The 23,881-nt window shown below is 46.4% G+C and overlaps 1 protein-coding gene across 2 annotated transcripts in view; it reads right to left on the bottom strand.

Moving 5' to 3' along the window:
• Bicd2 (BICD cargo adaptor 2) overlaps positions 1–1,422 on the bottom strand; it is a 52,625-nt gene extending 51,203 nt beyond the window's left edge. The window contains exon 1 of one of the 2 annotated variants that reach the window (XM_004652303.2): positions 1,121–1,422. In XM_004652303.2, coding sequence (XP_004652360.1) covers positions 1,121–1,360 — 240 coding nt within the window. In that variant the 5' untranslated portion in view covers positions 1,361–1,422. The remainder of the gene's footprint in view (positions 1–1,120) is intronic. The other variant, XM_004652304.3, reaches the window with a different exon arrangement.
• Positions 1,423–23,881: the final 22,459 nt, after the last annotated feature.

Below are 23,881 nucleotides of genomic sequence, written 5' to 3'. Positions count from 1 at the left end.
AGGCTGCCTGCCTTTCCAAATAGATAACCTTCAGAAGGATGCTTTCTGGATGGGCAAAGGTACATGTACATTTTGCCGAGATGGAAATGAAGGTTCTGGGAGGAGCTCTACTCACTGTCACATTAGTAAGTGACAGGGCCTGGGCCCAAACCTGAGTGTGTCCTCCTCCCACAAAGCACTTCCTCTCCAATCTCCACAACAAGGATGGGGACTCAGGGAGAATGGAGGAGACAATGACATTTAAATTATCCCAGAAGGCCTACCCATGTCCCTCCAACCCGTCCCCTACCCAAGGTCTTGGCCGGCCTGGGGGAGAGGGATCTAACCTCTCTTCTCACCATGGGAATGACACCAGCTACTAAGGTTTCCATACAGGAGGAACTGGACACCTTAGTTGAGGGAGAGGCCTCAAGAGGAGAAGCAGGGCAGGAAGTGGGCGACGGAAACCATACATCCCAGCCGGTGGCAACCCAATCAGTGCGATAAGAAAAGAACAGATGGGCCGGAGCTGGACCACAGAAGGGACACCGGGGGACGTCAACGAACACATGTAACCCAGCCAGAGTCCTCCATCAGGCCTGCCCTCCATCCCTTTCCCCAGCTTCAGGGCACTCATGGAACCGGATAAAAAGCGCCCAAAGCAGCTGCACCAAGAGAGAGGAAGTGATTTGCCTGAAGGTGACGACTAGAGATCACCAAGACCCGGGCCCCCAAGGCTTGTCTTTGCCAAGCAGGTCACTCAGCTTCTAAACGCAGGATCTGCCCGCCCACCACCTACACACAGACACACCCAAGACATCAACGACCACCGCAGAGCATCAGAGCTTAACCAAAGGGCCTCCGAGGCCCTCAGAGCAGCAAACGAGAGAGGGGGGGGGAACAGGGGGGGAGGAGGCAGCGGGGAGCCTAAACCTCCGCAGCCATAACCAGGCACTGATCGTCCCCCCCCCCAAAAAAAAGGCCGAGCTCGCTCACTTTCGCAGCCTGCCCTGGGCCCCATCTCCGGGCTCCATGTCCCCAGCCCAGGGGACTTCGCCGGACAGGGTGACCTTAGTTGCACAGGCCCACCAAGTGCCCGGCGGGAGGGTCGCGGACGAAGGCGGCGGCGGCGGCGGCTCACCTCCTTGAGCTGCTCCATCTCGCTGCGGATGGCCTCGTAGTCCACCTCGAGCTCCTCGAACTGCAGCTTGAGCTGATGCTTCTCCTCGAGCACCGCCAGCCCATACTCGGCCGCCTGGATCTTTTCACGCGTGGTTTCGGCCAGCTCGTGGGACAGCCGCTTGACCTCGGCGCGCAGCCACTCTGGCTGCGCCTCCATCACCAGCCGCGCGTACTCCTCCTCCTCAGACGGCGCGGACATGGTGGCCGCGCGCCGAGGCCGGCTTCTCACCGTTGTGGGTGACCGGGGTGGCGGGGGCGGGGGAGGGGGAAGAGAGGGGGAGGAGATGCCCTCTCCTTCAGCGACTTCCACAGACCCTGCCGCCGCCGCCCAGCCCCGACGGCCACCCGCGCCGCCGCACTCTGCTCCGCCCTGGCCACGCGCAGGGCATCCTGGGGGCTGGAGTCCCGCCTCTCAACAACTACAGACCCCGTCGTGCACCGCGCCCGCCCAGTCCGCGGTCGTGATTGGCTGAAGCTACAAAAGGGGGCGGACGCTCCCGCGTGACGTCAGCCGTCGCCGCCAGGCTCCTTGTGGAAGCTGTAGTCCCGCCGCAGGCCCGTGGTGCCCGCCCCCCTCCACCTCCCACCCCACGCCCAGCTTCCCCGGCGGCGATTGGCCCGCGCCGCTGACAACACAGCCCCAGGCAGCGGCGGCTACCGATGCTAAGTAAAGGGTCGTTTGCCCCCGAACGGAGCACCGCCAGCTTCAGGTTCTCGGTCATTGTCGAGTGACCCTAAAGGCGTCGCCGGTTGGGAAACGCGGGCCACAGCGTTCGTGATTAAAAGCCTGGACGCCGTGTGGTGGCGCGCCTCGTGTGCAGGGTATTTGAACGGAAAAGTGGCGGGCTGCGGGCGGTGCCAGCGTGTGTACCGGTTAACGGGGCGCTGGGGACACTGGGGAACCTCACAGTCACAGCTTCCTCTTTGGTCCCCCATTCCTAGGGTGGAAATAAAGGCAGTTCTGTGAGCATAGAGTGATAAGTGTGTTTATTACAGTTGTCTTGACATCCTTTTTTTTTTTTTTTTTAGGTGTTGCTTGAATGATTTCAAACATAGATGTCATAGGTGTGTCCTTCACCCTGAGCGGACATCAAACTTCCCCTGTCGCCGGGTGATGGTTTGTCTATAAACCTGCTTGGTCCTCTCTGTCCCCAAACTCCACACACCCCACCATAAAGCCTAGTGATCAAAACACAAGAGTTGTGTAAAAAGTTCATATTCTCCCGCCCTCTCTTTGTTTTTCGAAGTACGGTCTTGCTGACCTGGAATTCACTATATAGTCTCAGCTGGCTTTGAACTCCCCGCGATCCTTCTACCTGTGCCTCCCAACAGCTGGGATTAAAGGCGTGCGCCACCACACCCAGCTTGTTTCTTTCTCTAGCCAGTCCACAACTGTGCCTCTCCTGGGAAAATACTGTCTGTGGGCACCAGTAAAGGAATAGTTCTATAGTTTACCCCCTCTTCCCTCTCATTCCCCTCCGCAACCTCTATGAGTAACCAATTTCTGTCATGCATTTTGGTTTCACTTCCGCCTGTGTCTCACCTGACACATACCCCCAAACCTAACTACCACCCTGTCCCCAGGCTCTCTTGACACAATAACACGCTCAAGACAAAATTAGAAAGAAACCATAACGATACAAATCAAAGCATAAAAAGTGCTGACCCTCTTGACTAAACGATATTCTATTTTCAACTGCATTGGGCACCAACAACACTGTTTTCCGGGTCCAGCATCCTGTTGCATTTAATTGTCAGGTGATGGATAGATTAGGCTATACATCGGGGGCAGGGCCATAACTGAGGTGTGGCTGAATTCTCATCACACCTTAGGAATCCCATGATATATATCCATTTGCATCCATCTGATTGCTGCTGGCATTTTCCTTTTTTATTTATTTGTGTGGCAGGAGTTGCCAGAGTCTCGTGATACTGCAAACAAATGCTGTCTTTACACTGGGTGGCTGGGAAATTGAGCCCCTGGCCAGGAGGCTTTGGAAGCAGCATCTTTAATTACAGAACCATCTCCCCAGCCCCTGATACTTTCCTTTGTGGTGTCAGAGAAAGCATCTAGAGACCGTGCAAGCATCCTATCCTTCCTCAAACTTTGACCTGTTAGTTTAGCATTTACTGACACTTTTTTTGCCTGAATAAATTATTACCATTTAAGATGCTTTTCTGTTTTCACCCATCCTCCATTTATGAGCTGCCTTGGTACTGAAAGAAAGCTACTCCAATTCATTTGCTAGCAGTATGATTCCATGCAGACTTCTTTCAGTTGGTGAGTTCCCTTGTTTCTCTGCTTACTTGCTTAGGGGTCTCCAGAGTTAACTGATTTGGTCAATCAGAGCACCTCCAAGTTGGTGACATGTACCTTCAATGTGTGACACCCACACTGAGGCACATGTGTAAAGATCAAGGGACATCCTCCGGTGTTGGTCTTTACTTTCTACTTTCTTTGAGACAGGATTTCTTATTGTTTACTGCTTCATATACCAAGCTAACCAACCTATGAGCTTCTGGCCAATTTTCTTGTCTCTGCTTCCCATCTTGCTGTGGTAACACTGGAATTACAGACACATGCTATTGTGTCCAGCTTGACTTGGGTTCTGAGGATCCAAACTTAGGTTGGCACGCTTTCACGGCATGAGCTTTTACTCATCTATCTATATCTGTCATTGTCTTATGACTGGGACACAATGCCAGACATAAATAAGAAGGCAAGGGTTTATTTTTGGCTCATGGTTCCAGGGAGGAAATGCATCATGATGATAGAGGCAGGGCAGCAGGATCTTGAGGCAGCGGATCACAGTCAGTCAATGGGGAGGAAGCAGAGAGTGATGGGTAGTCCTCGGCCAAATCTTTCCTTTTCATACAGTCCAGGATACCCAGCCCATAGAATGGTGCCACCCACAGTTAGGTGGGTCTTAGGAGCTCAATAAATCCTATGTAGAACATCCCTAACAGACATACCAAGAGATTTGTTTCCGTGGTGATTCCAAATCAAGTTGACAAGTGAGATAACCATCGCATCATCTCTTAGTAGTTGAATGCTTTATTTGCGTAAGGAGGGTGGGACATATTTTGAATTGTGAAATGAAATGATTTTTTGTTTGTTTTTCTTTTGTTTTCTGAGGTGGGATCTCACTCTAGCTCAGACTGAACCTGGAATTCACTATGTAGTCTCAGGGTGGCTTCGAACTTATGGTGATCCTCCTACCTCTGCCTCCCAAGTGCTGGGATTCAAGATATGCACCACCACGCCCGGCTTATTAAATGATTTCTTAAGTAGTTCAACCATGATAGGAGTAGAGGTGACCAATCTGCCCGATTGTCTGGGACTGCTCTGGCTTGCTACCGAAAGTCTTACATCTCAGGTCTGGGAAAGCTGTTCAGCAAGTACATATCCTCCACAGCACCTGCCCCTGTTGTAGGCTGGCCTGACTAGGAACCTCTCCAGCCCTGTCTATGGGGCAGATCTGAGGAGAGATGGGGAGAACCATGGAAATCTGGTGCAGTGACTGACTGACCAGGGAACTTTGAACATGAAGATATGGTAGTTGCAGAGGGACTGGGAAGGTCTTCAGGAATACTGAAATACAGAGGATCTGTCACTATCATTGTGGCCTTCCCTCCTGCAGGAAGGACAGCACTGACCATGGGAGGGGTGTAGGGGAACCCGGAAATGCTTCTCTGAGGAGGTGACACCTGAGAGAGCCAGAGGATGCACAGTGCTCAGTGGAGCCAAGGCTGTGAGAGCAAGGGAGTTGCAAGAATTAGAAAACTGGCCAAGGGCTGGGGAGATTGCTCAATGGATAAAGTGCTTGCCATACAAGTACAAGGACCTGATTTCAGGGCTGGAGAGATGGCTTAGCAGTTAAGTGCTTGCCTGTGAAGCCTAAGGACGCCAATTCAAGGCCCAATCCCTCAGGACTCACGAAAGCCAGATGCACAAGTTGGCACATGTATCTGGAGTTCCTTTGCAATGGCTGGAGGCCCTGGTGTGCCCATTCTCTATCTGCCTCTTTCTGTCTCTGTCACTCTCAAATAAATAAAAATAAAAAGGACCTGATTTCAGATCTCCAGCACTCATATAAAAGCTGAGCTTTGGGTTGGAGAGATGGCTTAGCAGTTAAACTGCTTGCCTGCAAAGCCTAATGACCCAGGTTCAACTCCCCAGTACCCATGTAAGCCAGATGCACAAAGTGGTGCATGCATCTGGAATTCATTTGCAGTGGCTTGCGGCCCTGGCACATCCATTCTCTGTCTCTCTCTTTCTCTCTCAAATGAATAAATAACTAAAATAAAAAGTAGATGTTTAAAAAATATTGTTTAAAAAAAGCTGAGCCTGGTGGCAAATGCCTATAATTCCCGCACTGGGAGATGGAGAGGAGAGGATCTCTAGAGCTAGTCTTGCCGAACTGGTGAGCTCCAGATCCAGTTAAAGGCATTGTCTCAGAGAATAAGGTGAAGAGTGATTAAGGAAGACACCTGACACTGACTGGTCTCCACACACAAGAACGCCTACATACGTACAAACACACAAACATATGCCTGCACAACATATACATGCAAAATTGACAGAGAGGGCTGGAGAGATGGCTTAGCGATTAAGACGCTTGCCTGCAAAGCCTAAGGGCCCAGGTTCAATTCCCCAGTACCCACACCAAATGCACAAGGTGGTTAGAGGCTAGGCATGCTCATTCCCTCTCTCATAATTTTTTTAAAAAGAGAAAGATACACATGCTTAGGCTACAAGGTCACTGAGAAATCTTGCTGGAGCTGAGCTGAAAACCTCCTCCCTGTAGACCAGCTGAAAGAAAGTTGGAAAAAGCTATACTGCATGCAACTCTGTGGGAGAGAGAGAAGTCATCAGTGGAGATAAACAACAGAGGACACTGCAAGCCTTAAGTTTGGCCAGCTAGGCCAAATGAGCCAACGAGTGCAATACTCATATGTCTGTTATGGGGGAAACCAACCACTCTCTACTTGGACTGGAGGTCTGCTCCATGGGAGGGAATACATGCCTGATACTGAAAACCTATGACAGGGGAGGTCATGAGTCCTAGGGGTAACGCCTGCTGGTGTCTGGCTAAATGCATATATTATGTTCACCAAACTGCCCAGTAAGCACTTCTCGTAATGTTCATACCCATATATTACTGCTATTCTCACTTTTGGTTACAGAAGCTTCTCTTTTCAGATGGTAGTGACCTCCTCTGAGATGACTCAAAGACTGAGAAGTGACAGAGGAGCGTTCAGCATTGAAATATCTCTATCACACCTTCCAAGACTCAGGGTTCATTGCAGACGAGGTGGCAGAAAGAATGTAAGAGCCAAAGGAAGGGTAGGACTCCTTAAAATGCACTCTTCCAGACACAAAATGGCCTGGAAATCCGTGACCTCCCAGTGCATGGTACTACCTACACAAAAACCTTATAATAGGAGGAAAAGATGATGACATCAAAATAAACAGAGAATCTAAGTAAGAGGGGGAGGGAATATGATGGAGAGTAGAATTGTAAAGGGGAAAGTTGAGGGGGAAAGGGAATTATGGTTCACTGTCTATAATTATGTAAGTTGTCTATAATTTTTTTTTAAAGAGAGCGAGATAGCTTTTTCTTAAAAAAAAAGGGGGGGGGATGACTCAGTGGGTAACAGCACTTGCTACACATGCATGAGGCCCTCAGAGGACCTGAATTGCCTTAAGTTAAATTCTCAGCAGCCACGTAAACAGCCAGACATAGCAGACAAGCCTGTAACCCCAGTCCTCTGGGGAGCTGAGACCAGAGAATTTCTTGGGCTGGCTGGTCAGCCTTTGGGACCAAAAATACGGCAACTTTGTTTCAAGGGAACACATGGACGAGTGAGACAGGAAAACACCCAATGTTCTTCCCTGGCTTTCCTATGTGTGTGCACAGGTTGACACACGCCACCACTACACACACACAGAGAGGCAAAAAAAAGACAGACAGAAGCAGGTTGGTGTCCTTCACCCTGCAGACAATGGGCCACCCCTTGAGCTCTGCCTGTGTCCCCAACATTCCAAGTCCTTGGCATACATCAGCTCATTCCATCCTCACAATGCCCTGAACTGTACCATCTGATCTACAGTGAGGAAGGGAGGCTGCCCAATCTATGGCATCATCCTTGATCTCCAACCCTGCCACCCACTCACCCTTCCAGTAAAGGCTGTCTGTCCTTGCTCATGACAAGCCCATGACAAGGAAGGCGTCTCATGCTCATCCCAACTTCCACTCCCTGGCATCAGCTCCATCGCCTGCCTGGACCACTGACATCACCTCCACACTGGCCACCTTGTCTCCTCTGTCCCCAGCACATTCTCACACAGCAGCCACGGGGTCTCTGAGACCCCAGGGCGTTCATACCCTCTTCTCATATCCCTCTGGGAGTCAAAGTGAAATCATCATAGCCACCTCCAAGGCCGTGAGGGCTCTAGAGTGGCTCCTCCCTCATGCTATGCTCCTGTGCGTTGACAATCCCTGCTATAGTTACTTCCCTCTGTTGAGTAACATTGTGCTCTTGCCTTATGGGTTCCCTCTAGAATGTCAGCACCAGGAAGGCAGGGACCTTGACAAGACTCAGCCTCCCCTGGCCCATATCAAGGGCTCCTGTCAGAGTCCCAAGAGATTTGGCCCATGCAGACCAGGCTGGTCTCATCCCGCCCTACTCCCTGGACGCGTGCGCCCTCTGGTGGAAAGGCAAGGAATGCACAGGAGAATGGAGGAGAGATTGGCAGAGAAGAAACAGGAGGCAAATTATAGCGGGGATTTGGATACAGTGGCCTTGTGTAGGGCTAGACTGGTTAGCAAGGGTCCTAGGGACCAAGGGGGAGTGTAATACTGCCAGGTTAATATGTCAGAGCTCCCTACTACCAACACCCCTCCTCCCCTTGCCATCTGCTCAGGACTCTGCAGGAGATCTAGCAGGGCCTGGCTCTTTCCCTGAGCACTGGCCCACACCTCCATAAGCCCCTCTCACTGGACAAGTCACCATGCCCAAGGTACATGGACATAAAAGGCCAGGTGTTACTCTTTCAATCTCTCTTCTGAATCTGTACCTCTTTCCCCAAAGTAAGGTGTGTATTTATCTGTGTCTTTCTATCTCATCTGCCTCTCATCTGCTTTCCTTCTTTTTTAAAAAAAAAGTTTTGTTGGGGCTGGAGAGATGGCTTAGCGGTTAAGCGCTTGCCTGTGAAGCCTAAGGACCCCGGTTCGAGGCTCGGTTCCCCAGGTCCCACGTTAGCCAGATGCACAAGGGGGCGCACGCATCTGGAGTTCGTTTGCAGAGGCTGGAAGCCCTGGCGCACCCATTCTCTCTCCCTCTATCTGTCTTTCTCTCTGTGTCTGTCGCTCTCAAAGAAAGAAAGAAAGAAAGAAAGAAAGAAAGAAAGAAAGAAAGAAAGAAAGAAAGAAAGAAAGAAAGAAAGAAAGAAAGAAGGAAGGAAGGAAAGAAGGAAGGAAAGAAGGAAGGAAAGAAGGAAAGAAAGAAAGAAAGAAAGAAAGAAAGAAGGAAAGAAAGAAGGAAAGAAAGAAGGAAAGAAAGAAGGAAAGAAAGAAAGAAAGAAAAAAGTTTTGTTTTCCAGCTGGGCGTGGTGGCACACAGCTTTAATCCCAGCACTCAGGAGGCAGAAGAAGGAGGATCGTTGTGAGTTCAAGGCCACCCTGAAACTACATAGTGAATTCCAGTTCAGCCTGAGCTAGAGTAAGACCCTGGAAAAAACAAAATAAATAAATAAAATTTTGTTTTCCTTTTTGTTGTTGTTGTTGGTTGGTTGTTCCAGGTAGGGTCTCACACTAGCGTCTCAGGGTGGCCTTGAACTCATGGCGATCCTCCTACCTCTATCTCCCGAGTGCTGGGATTAAAGGCATGTGCCACCACACCCTGCTCATTGTGATTTTTTTTTTTCACTGTGATTTTGACTGTAGCTTCCTAATGACTGTTGATGCAGAGCCACTTTACAGGTGCCTCCTAGACAGACACTGTGTATCTTTTTGGAGAAAACGTGGGGATTTTATGAGGAGTGCAAGGGTAAAGCACATGCTTAGCACGTGCGTTCACACACACCAAAGAACATATTGGACCTCTCCGTTTCATCTAGTGATCTCAGAAATGTTTTAAGTCTGTGTGGTGTTGGTGTGGGTGTGCCACACCACAGTGCACATGTGAAGGTCAAGGGACAACCTCAGGGTAGACATCCACCTTCTTTTTTTGTGGCGCACGCCTTTAATCCCAGCACTCGGGAGGCAGAGGTAGGAGGATCACCGTGAGTTCGAGGCCACCCTGAGACTGCATAGTGAATTCCAGTTCAGCCTGAGCTAGAGTGAGACCCTACCTCGGAAAACCAAAAGAAAACTTTTTTGTTTATTTTTATTTATTTGAGAGCAACAGAGAGAGAGAAAGAGGAAGAGAGAGAGGGAGAGAGAGAATGGGTGCTCCAGGGCCTCCAGCCACTGCAAACGAACTCCAGATGCATGCACCCCCTTGTGCAACTGGCTTACATGGGTACTGAGGAATCAAGCCTTGAACCAGAGTCCTTGGCTTCACAAGCAACCAGCTTAACCACTAAGCCATCTCTCCAGCTCCATCCACCTTCTTTTTTTAAAAATGTTTTGCTTTTATTTCTTTATTTCAGAGAGAAAAAGAGGGAGAGGGAGAGAATAGATGCACTATTAGCTACTGCAAACAAACTCCAGACACATTCTCCACCTTGTGCATCTGGCTTAGGTAGGTCCTGGGGAGTCAAACCTGGGTCCTGTGGCTTTGTAGGCAAGTGCCTTAACCTCTAAGCCATCGCTCCAGCCTCCTTCTTCTAAGTCTTCAGAAACAAAGAAACATGAAAATTATACACCTTTGTACATGAGAAAATACAGAGATGAGCATGCCTCTCACAAGAAAACATATACACATATATTTCTTTTCATTTAAAAGTAGTGCGTCACTCCTGGATATATGCCAGAAGCCCTATCACAGAGACACTTACACATTTGTGCTTATTGCTGCACTATTCACAAAAGCTAAGACATGGACCCATTCTAGATGTCCGTCAACAGATGAATGGATAAGGAAAATGAGGTTTAAGTCGGGTGTGGTGGCTCATATATTTAATCCCAGCACCTATGCTGGGGTGGGCTTTTCCATGATGCGGGGTGCCTTTGAATCACCCATGCTCCCATGAGCAGCCCCTCATCCTGCTCTGTAAGTAGCCCCAATAAACTTATTGGTTCACCAGAGCTGATTTTAGAACAATCTTGCTTTGGTCTGTTTCAGTGCCCTACATGGGATAAGTAGACAGGCACTTACATCTTCCTAGGAAAAGAAGTTCCATGCAACATAGACTTCGAAGGACAAATATGTTTTTCCCATATGCAAATCCCAGATTTTAATTATACATATATATATATGTATTTATTTATTTATGTTTGTGTATATAAGTCATGAATTTGAAAGGGGAACATGAGGGCTGGACAGATGACTTAGCAGTTAAGGCTTGCCTGTGAAGCCTAAATGACCCAGGTTCAAATCCCCAGGGCCCACGTAAGTCAGATGCACAAGGTGGCACATGCATCTGGAGTTCGTTTGCAGTGGCTAGAGGCCCTAGTGTGCCCATTCTCTTTTCTTTATCTCTTTCTCTCTCTCCCTCCCTTCCTCTCTCTTTCTCTCACACTCTCAAATAAATAACTTTTTTTTTTTTTTTTTTTTGGTTTTTTTGAGGTAGGCTGACCTGGAATTCACTATGTCATTTCAGGGTGGCCTTGAACTAACAGCAATCCTCCTACCTCTGCCTCCCAAGTGCTGGGATTAAAGGTGTGCGCCACCATGCCCAGCCTACTTGTTTTTTTAAAGAAAAAGGACCATGAGCTGGAAGAAGAGATCTGTGGGATAAGGGGAGAAGGTAATAGAAGGAGAGCCAGGCATGGTGGCTCATATCTTTAATCCCAGCAATCAAGAAGCAGATATAGGTATCACCTTGAGTTCAAGGCCACCCTGAGAGTACATAGTGAATTCAAGGTCAGCCTGGGTTAGAGCGAGACCCTACATCGAAAACAAACAAACAAACAAAAACACAGAAGGAGGACTATTTGGAGGAGGAAGGAGACCAGCACTAAGTGGGGCCGGGGAAATGAGGGAGAAAAATCAACAAGAACAAAGCGTGTATGAAAATGCCATAAGGAAACCCAGTACTTTGTATGCCAGTTTTAAAACGCTAATATAATAAATAAGGATCATGTGTGATACTTACAGTTTCCTGTCACTGTAAACTTTTAGGACTACACAGCACTCCATGTCTTGGATGTCCATATGTTAATTGTAATCCCATGGGTGGGCATTTGGTTGTTTCTTGATCTTTTGCAAACACATTAATGCAGCAAGACACATCTGTGCCCATCCTCTTTGAGCCCTGGAAGGCTGATACTTCCAATGGTGAGAGTTACTGAATTAATACAGCTGTAGCCATTCATTGATGGACCTGCCAGATGGGAGCTGGCTTTCACACTATTCCTAGTCTTGCCCCTGACTGATTTGTGGATAGTCCTCCCCTTGGGCATTCCTGCCCTGACCTTCACCTCTGTCCTAAGGTGTCTGGTGGCAGAGATCCTATTGCTTCAGCCAAGACAACTCTGTTTGAGAAGGCCCACTGGGACTATTATCCAACAGTCAGATTGTCTGCCTCTTACAGCCACAGGGAGCCTTTCTGCCTATAAAACTCTGACTTCTCCTTAGTTGATCTGCCGATTCCATATGGACCCTATCAGAATCCCAGATGGCTTTTTTTTTTTTTTTGGTTTGTTTGCTTTTCAGAAATTGATTAATGGAATAGAATGGAGAGCCCAGAAATTTACCCATACCTTTATAGAGAGTTGATTTTCACCAAATGCACCTGGGTCTATAGATACCCCACGTATAGAAAAATAAAGCTGGGGCCCTACCGCATCTCAGATAAAAAATAACTCACTTGTGTTAAAGACCTAATTGGTATTTTAATACTCTCAAAAAGCACAAGTAGGCCTGGAGAGTTGGCTTAGCAGTTAAGGCGCTTGCCTGTGAAGCCTGAGGACCCATGTTCAACTCTTCAGAACCCACGTAAGCCAGATGCACAAGGTGGCGCAAGTGTGCACGTGCTCACAAGGTGGTGCACACATCTGGAGTTCGATTGCAGTGGCTGGAGGCCCAAGTGTAGCAACTCTCTCTCTCTCCCTCTCTCTCATAAAAGAAATAAAAAATTAAAAAGCAAAGGTATAAATTTGTGTAGCCTTTGATTAAGCAGTGATACCCACACCAAAGGTAGGCAGGGGACAATGGGAGAGAGAGAGGATAAGTTAGGTTTCATCAAATGTAAAATAATTTTAGGGCTAGAGGGATGGCTCAGCAGTTAAGTGCTCACCTATGACGCCTAAGGACCCCAGTTCGAGGCTTGATTCCCCAGGACCCAGATGTACAAGGGGGCACATGTGTCTGGAGTTCGTTTGCAGTGGCTGGAGGCTCTGGCGCACCCATTTTCTCTCTCTCTCTCTCTCTCTCTCTCTCTGTCACTCTCAAATAAATAAATAAAAATGAATAAAATATTTTTTTAAATGTAAAACAATTTTAAAATAAAACTGGAGAAAATCTTTCAAACAGTATCTGTGATAAATGTTCATCCTCCAGAACCACCTAAGCACAGAGATGTAAGCCCTGAGCTGCAACCTCAGGACCCAGAAACGATCATCTCTGTCCCTGTGCAGGCACGGGGACCTCACACAGGGCATATCTGGGAGTGAAGCATTTTCATCTGGGTGAGGGAGGAGGAGGAAGCAGAGGAGAGAAGGAGAGGTTCACCAGGGTATTCACACTGTACTGTCACAATGACGCCGCCACCAGCAAGTGTGCTGCTTTGCTAATGCTGTCCTAACTACACTCCACAGACCAGGGGGCCCAAACGGGGGAAATGGATTTTCTCCCAGGTCTGGAAGCCCCAGCTACTAGCATGGTGCAGGTCTTGGTGAGCTCTTCCTTCTTTGCTTGCAGATATAGCCACTCCTGGCTGTGAGCTGACATAGTGGAGAGACCTCCTTGGCATCCTCTTCTCAGCTTACAATAACACCAGCCCTAGGAGATCAGTTCTTCCCTCCATATGACTTCATTCAATTTTTATCACCTCATAGGCGCCATCCTCAAAGACAGTCACATCAGAGACTGGGGCTCCTACCTATCAAGTTAAAAGGGGACATAGTTCAGTTCATAGCAACAAGAATAATAGATATCATATGATGGTTGGTGGATTTTGTTTTTCAGTTTTGTTGAGGTAGGGTCTCACTCTAGCTCAGGCTGACCTGGAACTCACTATGGAGTCTCAGGGTGGCCTCCAACTCTTGGCGATCCTTCTACCTCTGCCTCCCGAGTGCTGGTATTAAAGGTGTGTGTCACCACGCCCAGTGGTTGGTGGATATTTAACAACCTTGCCTGTTAAAGTCATTGTTACCAATGTTGGGAGTCTTTCTCCCTCTGTCTGTCTTACTCTGTGTGTGAGTGTGTGTGTGCACATGCACATGTGTGTATATGTTTCCAGGTTTTTGGAGTCTTACTTAAGCAATTGAAGAAAGACACGCACAAGTCGTGAAGCAGCAAGAAACTTTATTAAGAAAGGTAGTAAAGGCTTGAACACACTGTCAAAGGGGTGTGTCAAAGGGTCTCAAGGGCACCAGGAGCTGACCTAGCACTGCAAAAAAAAAGGGAGAAAGCTAGCTGAGTGCGAGCATTCACCTCTCTCCATCCTCCTTGGTGACATGAAGATGCAAAGCTTATTTTCCATTCCTGCCCTGTTTTCCCCACCACGATGGACTCTACCTTTTGGAACTGTAAACAAAAGCAAACCCTTCTCTTCCCTAAGCTGTTCCTAGTATGGTAGTTTGTCCCAGAAATGATAAAGTAACTGATACAAGTTAGAGTTATATAACATTTCTTAATAAAACATTTTTATTTGTTTATTTGTTTGTAAGCAGAGAGAGGGAGACATACGGAGAGAGAGGGAGAGAGAATGAGCATGCCAGGGCCTCCAGCCACTGCAGTCAAACTCCAGATGCGTGTGCTACCTTGTGCATCTGGCTTTACATGGGTACGGGGAATCGAACCCCACTATTAAGCTTTGCAGGCAAGCGCCTTAATCTCTGAGCTATCTCTCCAGCCAAACATTTTTTTTTTAACTGTTGCACCTTTTCATGATATATCTGACTATAATCATATACACACTGAATTATGTATGATCATAAATAAGATGGTAAATGGAGATTCCTCCCTAAAAGTTCAATTCAATTGGAGTTTCCTGCCTATGTACCCAGAACCAGTCCAGAATAGGCGGTCCCCTACTGTTCTGATCCCGGATCTAAGAACTTCCTGGGTGGCTAAACTATTCCCTGTGCTTGCTTGCCTCGTCCTGATTTACAGAACTTTGTGATTTCCATATTTTAAATACTCCACAGATGGCCAGTTTCAAGCTAGCAATGCCAACTAAAGTGAATTAGCAACGACTACACGAGGGTTGCACATTTGGATATTTAGACTGAGAAGATCTCAAGAACACAGATAATTGGGAAGATGTAGCACAGTAAGTAGAGAGTGATGAGGCTTTAGTAAGAATCAGTGAGCTGGGCGTGGTGGCGCACGCCTTTAATCCCAGCACTCGGGAGGCAGAGGTAGGAGGATCGCCGTGAGTTCGAGGCCATCCTGAGACTCCATAGTGAATTCCAGGTCAGCCTGGGTTAGAGGGAGACCCTACCTTGACAAAAAGAATAAAGAAGTCATGAAGCTGGGGAGATATCTCAGTGGTTAATGATGCTTGCTTGCAAAGCCTCTTGGCCCAGGTTCAATTCCTTACCACCACATAAAGCCAGATCCAAAGTGGCACATGTCTGGCATTGATTTACAATGGCAAGAAATCCTGGCCCATACATATTTTTTTTAAAAAAAGAGATTTAATTGAAAGTATATGTAATTGAATTTTATGTTATTTTTATTTTTATTTTATTTATTTGACAGAGAAGGGGAGAGAGAGAAAGAGAGAATGGGCATACCAGAGCCTCCAGCCACTGCAAACAAACTCCAGATGCATGTGCTCCCTTGTGCATCTGGCTAACGTTGGTCCTGGGGAAATCGAACCTGGGTCCATTGGCCTTGCAGGCAAACACCTTAACTGCTAAGCCATCCCTCCAGCCCTAGTTTTAATCTTTTTAAGATATATATATGGGGGGAGGCAAATGGGGGGGATGGGCATACCAGGGTCTCCAGCCGCTGCAAATGAACTTCAAATGCATGTGCCGCTTTGTGTATCTGGCTTACGTGGGTCCTGGGGAATCGATCCTACATTCTTTGGCTTTGAAGGTAAGCGCCTGTAATTGATCTTTTCATGGAAGCAGAGCTTAGAAACAACGTTTCTACCAGTTGGATAATGGGCTCTTATATATCTAGCATGTACTAATCCACCTGATGTTGTCCTCTGGCTTCCAAATGCATGCATACATATACCACACCACATACTTTATAAGCTCATGCAAAAAAAAAAAAAAAAAACCCACACCAATGAAGGGATGAAGGAAATACTTTGGCTCAGTCTGAGGAGATTGTCTATAGTGGCAGGGAAGGGGATGGTGGTAGGATTGGTTCACGGTTGTTGCAAAGAGAATTTGAGGAGGACTGGTTGTATTATGTCAAGAATGAGAAAGCCTGGTGAGATCATGCTGGAAGCAGAACTGGCGTACAATCCTCAAGGCCTATGCTCAAATGACTCACTTCCTCATGCTAGGCCTCAGCTCCCAAATGTTCCATAGCCTCCCAAAACACTTCAACCAGCTGCAGGGCAAAGGTTCAAGCAGATGAGACTGCGTGTGATATTTCACATCCAAATCATAAGCAGGAGTTTCATGTTAACTTGGCCCGCAGTCCCAGGACATGGATGCAGTGCATGGACACTCATGCAGTCACATCTCACTGGCAGAATCCAAGTCAGTCCATCCAGTGCCCCAAGAGAAGCAATCTCTGAGAAATGTAGCTTTAAATCTTCCAGTCCTCACAACCCAGGGATTGAGGAATAAATGACATACAAGTGGTTTGTGAGTAAAATAGGTAATTTGGGGCTGGAGAGAAGGCTTAACAGTTAAGGTGCTTGCCTATGAAGCCCAAGGACCCAGGTTCAATTCCCCAGTGCCCACATAAGCCATGTGCACAAGGAGTTCGCTTGCAGTGACTGGAGGCCCTAGAACACCCTGTCTTCTCTCTCTCTCTCTCTCTGCATCTTTGTTTCCCTCCCTCTCTCTCACAAATAAATAAATATTTTTTTAAAAAAAGAAAATAGATAATTTCTAGGCTGTAATAATAGAAAAGAGTTTTTGCCATAAAATGTTATTTGGAACTTGATGTGGTGGTGCCTACCTATAATCCCAGCATTTGGGAAGCTGAGGCAGGAGGATCACATATTCCAGGCCAGACTGGGCTATATGGTAGGAGCCCGTCTCAAAACAGTGCTAAAAATTTACAAACAACTTGGCCTGGTGCTGCAGGTCTGTAATTTCAGCTCCTTGGGAGGCTAAGGCAGAAGGATCAAAAGTTCAAGGCCAATTTGGGCTACAGAATGATTTCAAGACCAGCCCGGACAACTTAATGAGACCTGTCTTAAAATATAAAGTAAAAAGAAGGCTGAGGATATCATTCATTGGTAGAGAAATTGCCTAGCATGTGCAGGGCCCTGGGTTTGACCCCAGTACTGCAAAATAGTAACAAAAACTGCAAGGCACTATTTGCAGTTTTTAAAATATGCATTGACTGATTTGAGAGAGAGAGAGAGAGGGAGAGAGAGAGAGGGAGCCAGGGCCTTGTGCTACTTCAAACGAACTCCAGACACATGCACCACTTTGTGAATCTGGCTTTGTTTTTGTATTGGGGAATCAAAACAGACCATCAGGCTTTGTAAACAAGCGCCTCTTACCACTGAGCCATCATCTCTCCAGCCCCCATTTGCAGTTCTGATGTAATGGAATTAGCAGGTCCACAGAGCCTCTGCCCCACAAAGCGCCTGCGAATCTGGAGAAAATCATCAACACAAAAGTCTATCCTTTCAATGCTCTAGAAACTTGCCAAATACATCAAACCAAGCCCGCATGACAATCACTGTTACTTGGATACAAATAACATAGACAAAAGCCCATGATGGCGTTCATCTCTTTTTCTTTGCTTGGCTGAGTTTTATCTTAACTTTAATTCTGGTATTTGTTTAGTCATCTTTAGTAAGTGCTCCACTTTGGTTATTATGGGGTTGCAATTTCAGAAGTGGAATTCCCATTTGGTTCTTCTGTATAACGTCCATCTTTGTGGAAGTTTCTTATTTATTGACCCATTGCAATCATGTATTCTTGTAGCTACTTAGCTATTTATTTATTTTGGTTTTTTGAGGTAGGGTCTCACTCTAGCTCAAGTTGACCTGGAATTCACTATGTAGTTTCAGGGTGACCTCGAACTCATGGAGATCCTCCTACCTCTGCCCCCTAGTGCTGGGATTAAAGGTGTGTGCCACCACACCTGGCTTATTTATTTTTAATAATTTTATTTTTATTTATTTGTCAGAGACACAGAAAGAAAGAATGGGTGTCCCAGGGCCTCTAGCCACTGCAAACAAACACTAAACACATGCTCTGCCATGTGCATCTGGTCTATATGGGTTCTGAGCAGTCAAACCTAGGTCCTTAGGCTTTGCAGGCAAGCACCCTAACTGCCAAGCCATCTCTCCAGCCCCTATTTAACTTTTATAAGTTTAACCTTTGGACTTACTTATAATAGCTGCTTTGAAGGCTTTGTGTACTCAGTCTAATATCTGAGGACAATAAGATACAATTTCTATTGAGTGTCCTTTCTCCTGAGTATGAGTCTTTGCAAGTTCTATTGAATACTTGGCATTTGAAATAGAGTGTTGTACTGACCCAGGATTACACTTAGTGCTTTTGCTTTGTTTGTTTGCTTGTAAGCACTGTCTCCCCAGCAATATGTGGCTATTTAAAAAATATTTATTTATTTGAGAGAAACAGACAGACAGAGGCCTGATCCTGCGAATGAACTCCAGGTGCATGTGTCACTTTGTACACCTGGCTTTACATGGGTACTAGGGAATTAGACCCTGGACAGCAGGTATTGCAAGCAAGCGCCTTTAACTGCTGAACCATCTACCCAGTCCTTGTTTTTGTTTTAAAATATTTTTTATTTGTATTTATTTGACAGAGAGAAAGATGTAGAGAGAGAAAGAGAATGGGCACGCCAGGGCCTCCAGCCACTGCAAACGAACTCCAGATGCATGTGTCACCTTGTGCATCTGGCTAACGAGGGTCCTGGGGAATAGAACATGGGTCCTTTGGCTTTGTAGGCAAACACCTTAACCACTAAGCCATCCCTCCAGCCCTATTTTTGTTTTTATATGTAAGTATTGCTTGCTGATATTGCTTCTGTGGCTTCATAATTTAGCATTCAGCCAAAGGTTTGCCTAATTATATTTATAGCCAACCAGCTATCACCTTTTGCAGAGAGATCTGCATTGGAGCAGAGCATATTCCAACCATGACCTCTTTCAAGTTGCCATTGGCTTTTGTATTAGGAGAGGGAAAAGAGGGACAAAGAATGGAGGAGGGAGAGAGAGAGAAAGGAAATACTTGCTCAGATATCCCTGTTTAAGAAGCTCAAATCCCATCACCAGAACCCTAACCTCATGATGTAATCACCTTCCAAAGGTCTCACCTCCAAACAAGATTACATATGTGTGTGAAGTTCCCAGTGGCTGGAGAATGAACTGTACTGGGACACCTGAACATCGAGCCCATCACACTATGATTCCAACACCTTTTGACGAGGTCCTAAAGGGGATACAGTTGGATGAGAAAGAGATGGGGAAACAGTGGTTTCTGGGTTGGTGGGATTAAGATAAGGATGTGAAGGAATGCATGAATGGGTTTTTGTGACATGATTGCACTGTCTCTTTAGCTGAACGTGTTAATAGGGTGGATATTAGCCAGACTGGAGACTGTCTCCCTATCTAGTATTGTGAAGTTGCAAGAGTTTGGCCAGGCGTGGTAGAGCACGCCTTTAATCCCAGCACTTGGGAGGCAGAGAGGTAGGAGGATTGCCATGAGTTCAAGGCCACCCTGAGACTATATACTGAGCTCCAGGTCAACCTGGGCTAGAGTGAGACCTTACCTCAAAAAAGCAAAAAGCAAAGAGCAATATATATATGACAAGCGTTTGCTCTTTAGTCACTATTAATTAGACATGGTAAATAGGAGCTCCGTGATTACCCAAGTCCATACACACCATTAATTTGAAACAATATAAAGTATCAGCTGGGTATAGAGATGTTCTCCTTAATTAATGATATGTTAGAAATAGAAATCCTAGCACCAACAAATTTTCCTCATACCATCCTGTGGCCTACAAAAAGAAAGCAATTTTTATAGACCACTTACACAGATTGGGGGGTTTATGGTAAGAGCCCATAAGTGCCACCCAGTGGTAAGCACTGGGATTTTGGAGAAGGAACTTTCCAGACGGGGTGCGAGCATGTATACACTGGAGACTAAATTACTAGCTTGCAGCCAGGCATGGTGGTGCACGCTTTTAATCTCAGCACTTGGAAGGCAGAGGTAGGAGGATCATCGTGAGTTCGAGGCCACCCTGAGACTACAGAGTGAATTCCAGGTCAACCTGGACTAGAGTGAAACCCTGTCTCAAAAAACCAAAAGAAAAAAAAAATTACTAGCTTGCAATCATACATTAACTAGAACTGTTGCTAAGATTGAATGACAAAAAATAAATCTTGAAAGTTGAAATACCCCTAATATCTTGGATGGTAGCAGAGACACACTCCAAGGAAGGCCATGCCCAGAAAAGCTCTGTTCTCTAATAATATATGAGTGCTTCGTACGAGAACATCCTAACCAGTGCTCTGTGAATGAACAGCCTTTAACAGCCGACGCAGAGCTGCTCGGTTTACAGATGGCAATTTTAAGGTGGACGGGTAACATCTGACCTCAGGGTTATCCCGCCATGGCCAGCTAATGAAACTCTGAGTGAAGAAGGTGAGAAAAAAAATCTCACTCCAGTGAAATGAATTGCATTGTGTTCCTGGTTGTAGTGGGTGAATTGCGCAATGCTCACAGCCCCTATGTTTAGATTTTACTAACTTGGGCAGTAACTGACCAACAGCCTGGCCACGGAGCCAGACAGATAGATGGCAGTAACAAATGGGTTACGAAATGCCTGTATGGGGCATGAGCCACTATGGAGATCTGAAGAACCCCTTCCAGGATCAGGAAACGAGTAGATCTGGCAGGTGGGGATCCTGGTGTACTCACTTAAGATGCCCACCTGGGTCCAACACATGAGGGGAACATGGGGCACATGCATCTGGGCAGAGATGAGGTGCTCAACCTATTCCTCTTGTACCCTCTAGGGTACACAGCGCCCACAGGAACTCTCCTGTCTGACAATAGAGAAAGAAACTACAGAGAGCTATGGGGGCAGATTCCCCAGGGGAAGATCCTACCCACAGCTGACAGCAATATACATGGGATCCCTGCTTTACGTCCTGAAAAGAAAAGATATTGCATCAAATGGATGGATCATATTGTGCATCATTCTCAGGTAGTTCGTTAGAGTCTGGGCGGCCAGGGAGATGACTCAGTGGGTAAAGTACTTACTGTGCAAGCATGAGGACTTGAGCTTGGATCAAATTACAAGCGATAATAAACTGCTGAATCTACTGGAGGACATCCGTTCAAACCGTCTCACTATGTAAGCATGAGGAGCTGAGCTTGGATCCCTAGCATCCATTAAGTGCAGGGCGTGGTGACCCACGCTTGTAATCACGGTGCTGGGGAGACAAACACTGGAGGATTCCTAGCGCTTGCTGGCTAGCTAGTCTAGCTGAATCACCGTGAGACCCTGTCTCAAAAAAAAAATAAGGTGGAGGGCTGGAGAGATGGCTTAGCGGTTAAGCGCTTGCCTGTGAAGCCTAAGGACCCCGGTTCGAGGCTCGGTTCCCCAGGTCCCACGTTAGCCCGATGCACAAGGGGGCGCACGCATCTGGAGTTCGTTTGCAGAGGCTGGAAGCCCTGGCGCGCCCATTCTCTCTCTCTCCCTCTATCTGTCTTTCTCTCTGTGTCTGTCGTTCTCAAATAAATAAAAATTTAAAAAAAAAAAATAAGGTGGAGAGTGACTACAGTAGTCATTAAAAAATTTTTATTTTTAAAGTGTGGGGGGGTATTACTATGGGATTTTTTTTTAATTTTTATTAACATTGTCCATGATTATAAAATATATCCCATGGTAATTCCCTCCTTCCCCACCCCCACACTTTCCCATTTGAAATTCCATTCTCCATCATATACTATGGGATATTTTTTATAATCATGGAAAATGTTTTAAAAATTGAGAAACAATAAAATAAGATTTAAAAATTATTTTTATTTATTTGACAGAGAAAGAGGGAAAGATTGAGAGGATGGGTGTGCCAGGGTCTCCAGACACTGCAAACAAACTCCAGATGTGTGCGCCCCTTGTGCATCTGGCTAACATGGGTCCTGGGGAATTGAACCTAGGTCCTTTGGCTTTGCAGGCAAATACCTTAACCACTAAGCCATCCCTCCAGCCCTACAGTAGTCATTTGATGTCGACTTCTGGCCTCTACATGCGCACACACGGATTCCCACATATATAAATAAGCATGCATACATGAATGTGCAGAACATACATATACACACTCAAAAAGAACAAAAAGGGGCTGGAGAGATGGCTTAGCGGTTAAGGCCTACAAAGCCAAAGGACCTAAATTCGATTCTACAGGACCCTCATAAGCCAGATGCACAAGGGGGCACAGGCATCTGGAGTTTATTTGCAGTGGCTGGAGGCCCTGGTGTACCCATTCTCTCCCTCTCTCTCTCTTTCTGCCTCTTTCTCTCTCCCTTAAGTAAATAAATAAATAATATATATATATTTTTTAAAAGAACCGAGCAATGAATGGAAACATTCATCTTAAATGAGGCACGATCAAAGCACAGAGAGCTTGCTTACATGTGGCCATGATTTAAATATGAGATGTTCACGAAAGTCTCATGCCAACCTCCACACACACCTAGATGCTATTCTAGGAAAGTTCTGGAAATTTTTGAAAGCAGAGCCTGGCTGAAGGAAATAGGTCACAGGGGCAGGTTTTGGGCAGCTATATCTTGCCCTTGTTCCCTCCTGTATTCTTTTTCTCTACTTCTGTTTGCTATGAGGTGAAAAAACTTCCCACCACGTCTCCCACCACAATATTCTTCCCATGGAACCAAGCACCCATGAACAGAACCTTCTGAAACCATGAGCTAAATCAAGTCTTTTTTCCTCCTATTAAGTTGTCTGTGTGGGGTATTCTGTCATAGTGAAGCCAAGCTTGACAGATAGACATGCCTTTATGAACGCACGCTCACATTCAACGTGACTCCTCCACCCAACGTGCTTCCTTTGGGTGCACGCAGAGCCTGCAGTGAGAGTCCTTTTCTTACTGACATTTGTATTTCTCACTCCCCTCCCTTGCTGGGGGCTAAAGGTTGTCCAATTTGATCAATCTGTTCAAAGAACCAGCTCTTTGGTTTTATTGATTTTTCTCTGAAGTTCACTGGGTTCTGCAGTTATTTTTCGCTATTTCCTTCCATCCATCTGTTTGTTTCAGGATTATTTTATTCTGTACTTTCTCAAGATGGGAGCTTAGATGGCTTATTCAGACAATTCTTTTTAGGCAAATAGTTCAGTGATTTTTCACATAAGAGCCACTTTATGCAACAAGTTTTTGAATTTTATTTATTTTATTTTTTTGGTTTTTCGAAGTAGGGTCTTGCTTTAGCCTAGGCTGACCTGGAATTCACTATGTAGTCTCAGGGTAGCCTCGAACTCACGGTGGTCCTCCTACCTCTGCCTCCTGAGTGCTGGAATTAAAGGCGTGTACTACCATGCCTAGCTATTTTTTTTTAATTTATTTGCAAGAAGACAGAAAGAGAGAGGAGGAAGAAGAAGGAAGAGGAGGAGAGGAGGAGGAGGGAGAGGAGGATGGGGAGGAGGGAGGGAGAATAACAACACCAGGGCCTCTTGCTGCTATAAACGAATTCCAGATGCACGAACCACTTTGTGCATCTTATTTCATATGCGGGGGGGGGGGGGGCGATCAAACCTGGGACATCAGGATTCCTTTAACTGCTGAGCCATCTCTCCAGCCCCAAGTTTTATTTTTATTTCAGTTAAAAATGGTTTCAAAGCCTCCTCCCTGTTGACTAGCTGCCAGAATTCTGGAAAGAGCTATGCAGCACACAGCTCCTTGGGGGAGGGAAGTCTTCTATGGTCTTAACCAGCAGTGAACCATGCAAGCCTTACCACTGGCTATCCAGGCCAAACGTGCTATCTGGTGCAATGGCGGCATGTCTATTATAGTGGAAATCATCTGCTCTCTGATTAGACTGGAGGCCTGCTCCACAGAAGGGAATTCATGCCTGGTACTGAAAACCTAGTCAAAAGGCTATGGCTGGGGAGGTCATAAGCCCTAGGGGTCAGTAATGACTATTGTTGCCTGGGTAAATGGATCCATTGTGTCCAGCAAACTACCCTCTAAACACTTATGTTTATGCCCATATATTCATGCTACTCTCACTTTTGGTTAAAA

Source organism: Jaculus jaculus, chromosome 11 (assembly GCF_020740685.1).
Source record: "Jaculus jaculus isolate mJacJac1 chromosome 11, mJacJac1.mat.Y.cur, whole genome shotgun sequence".
NCBI lineage: Eukaryota > Metazoa > Chordata > Mammalia > Rodentia > Dipodidae > Jaculus > Jaculus jaculus.
This window is presented reverse-complemented; position numbering and strand designations above follow the sequence as displayed.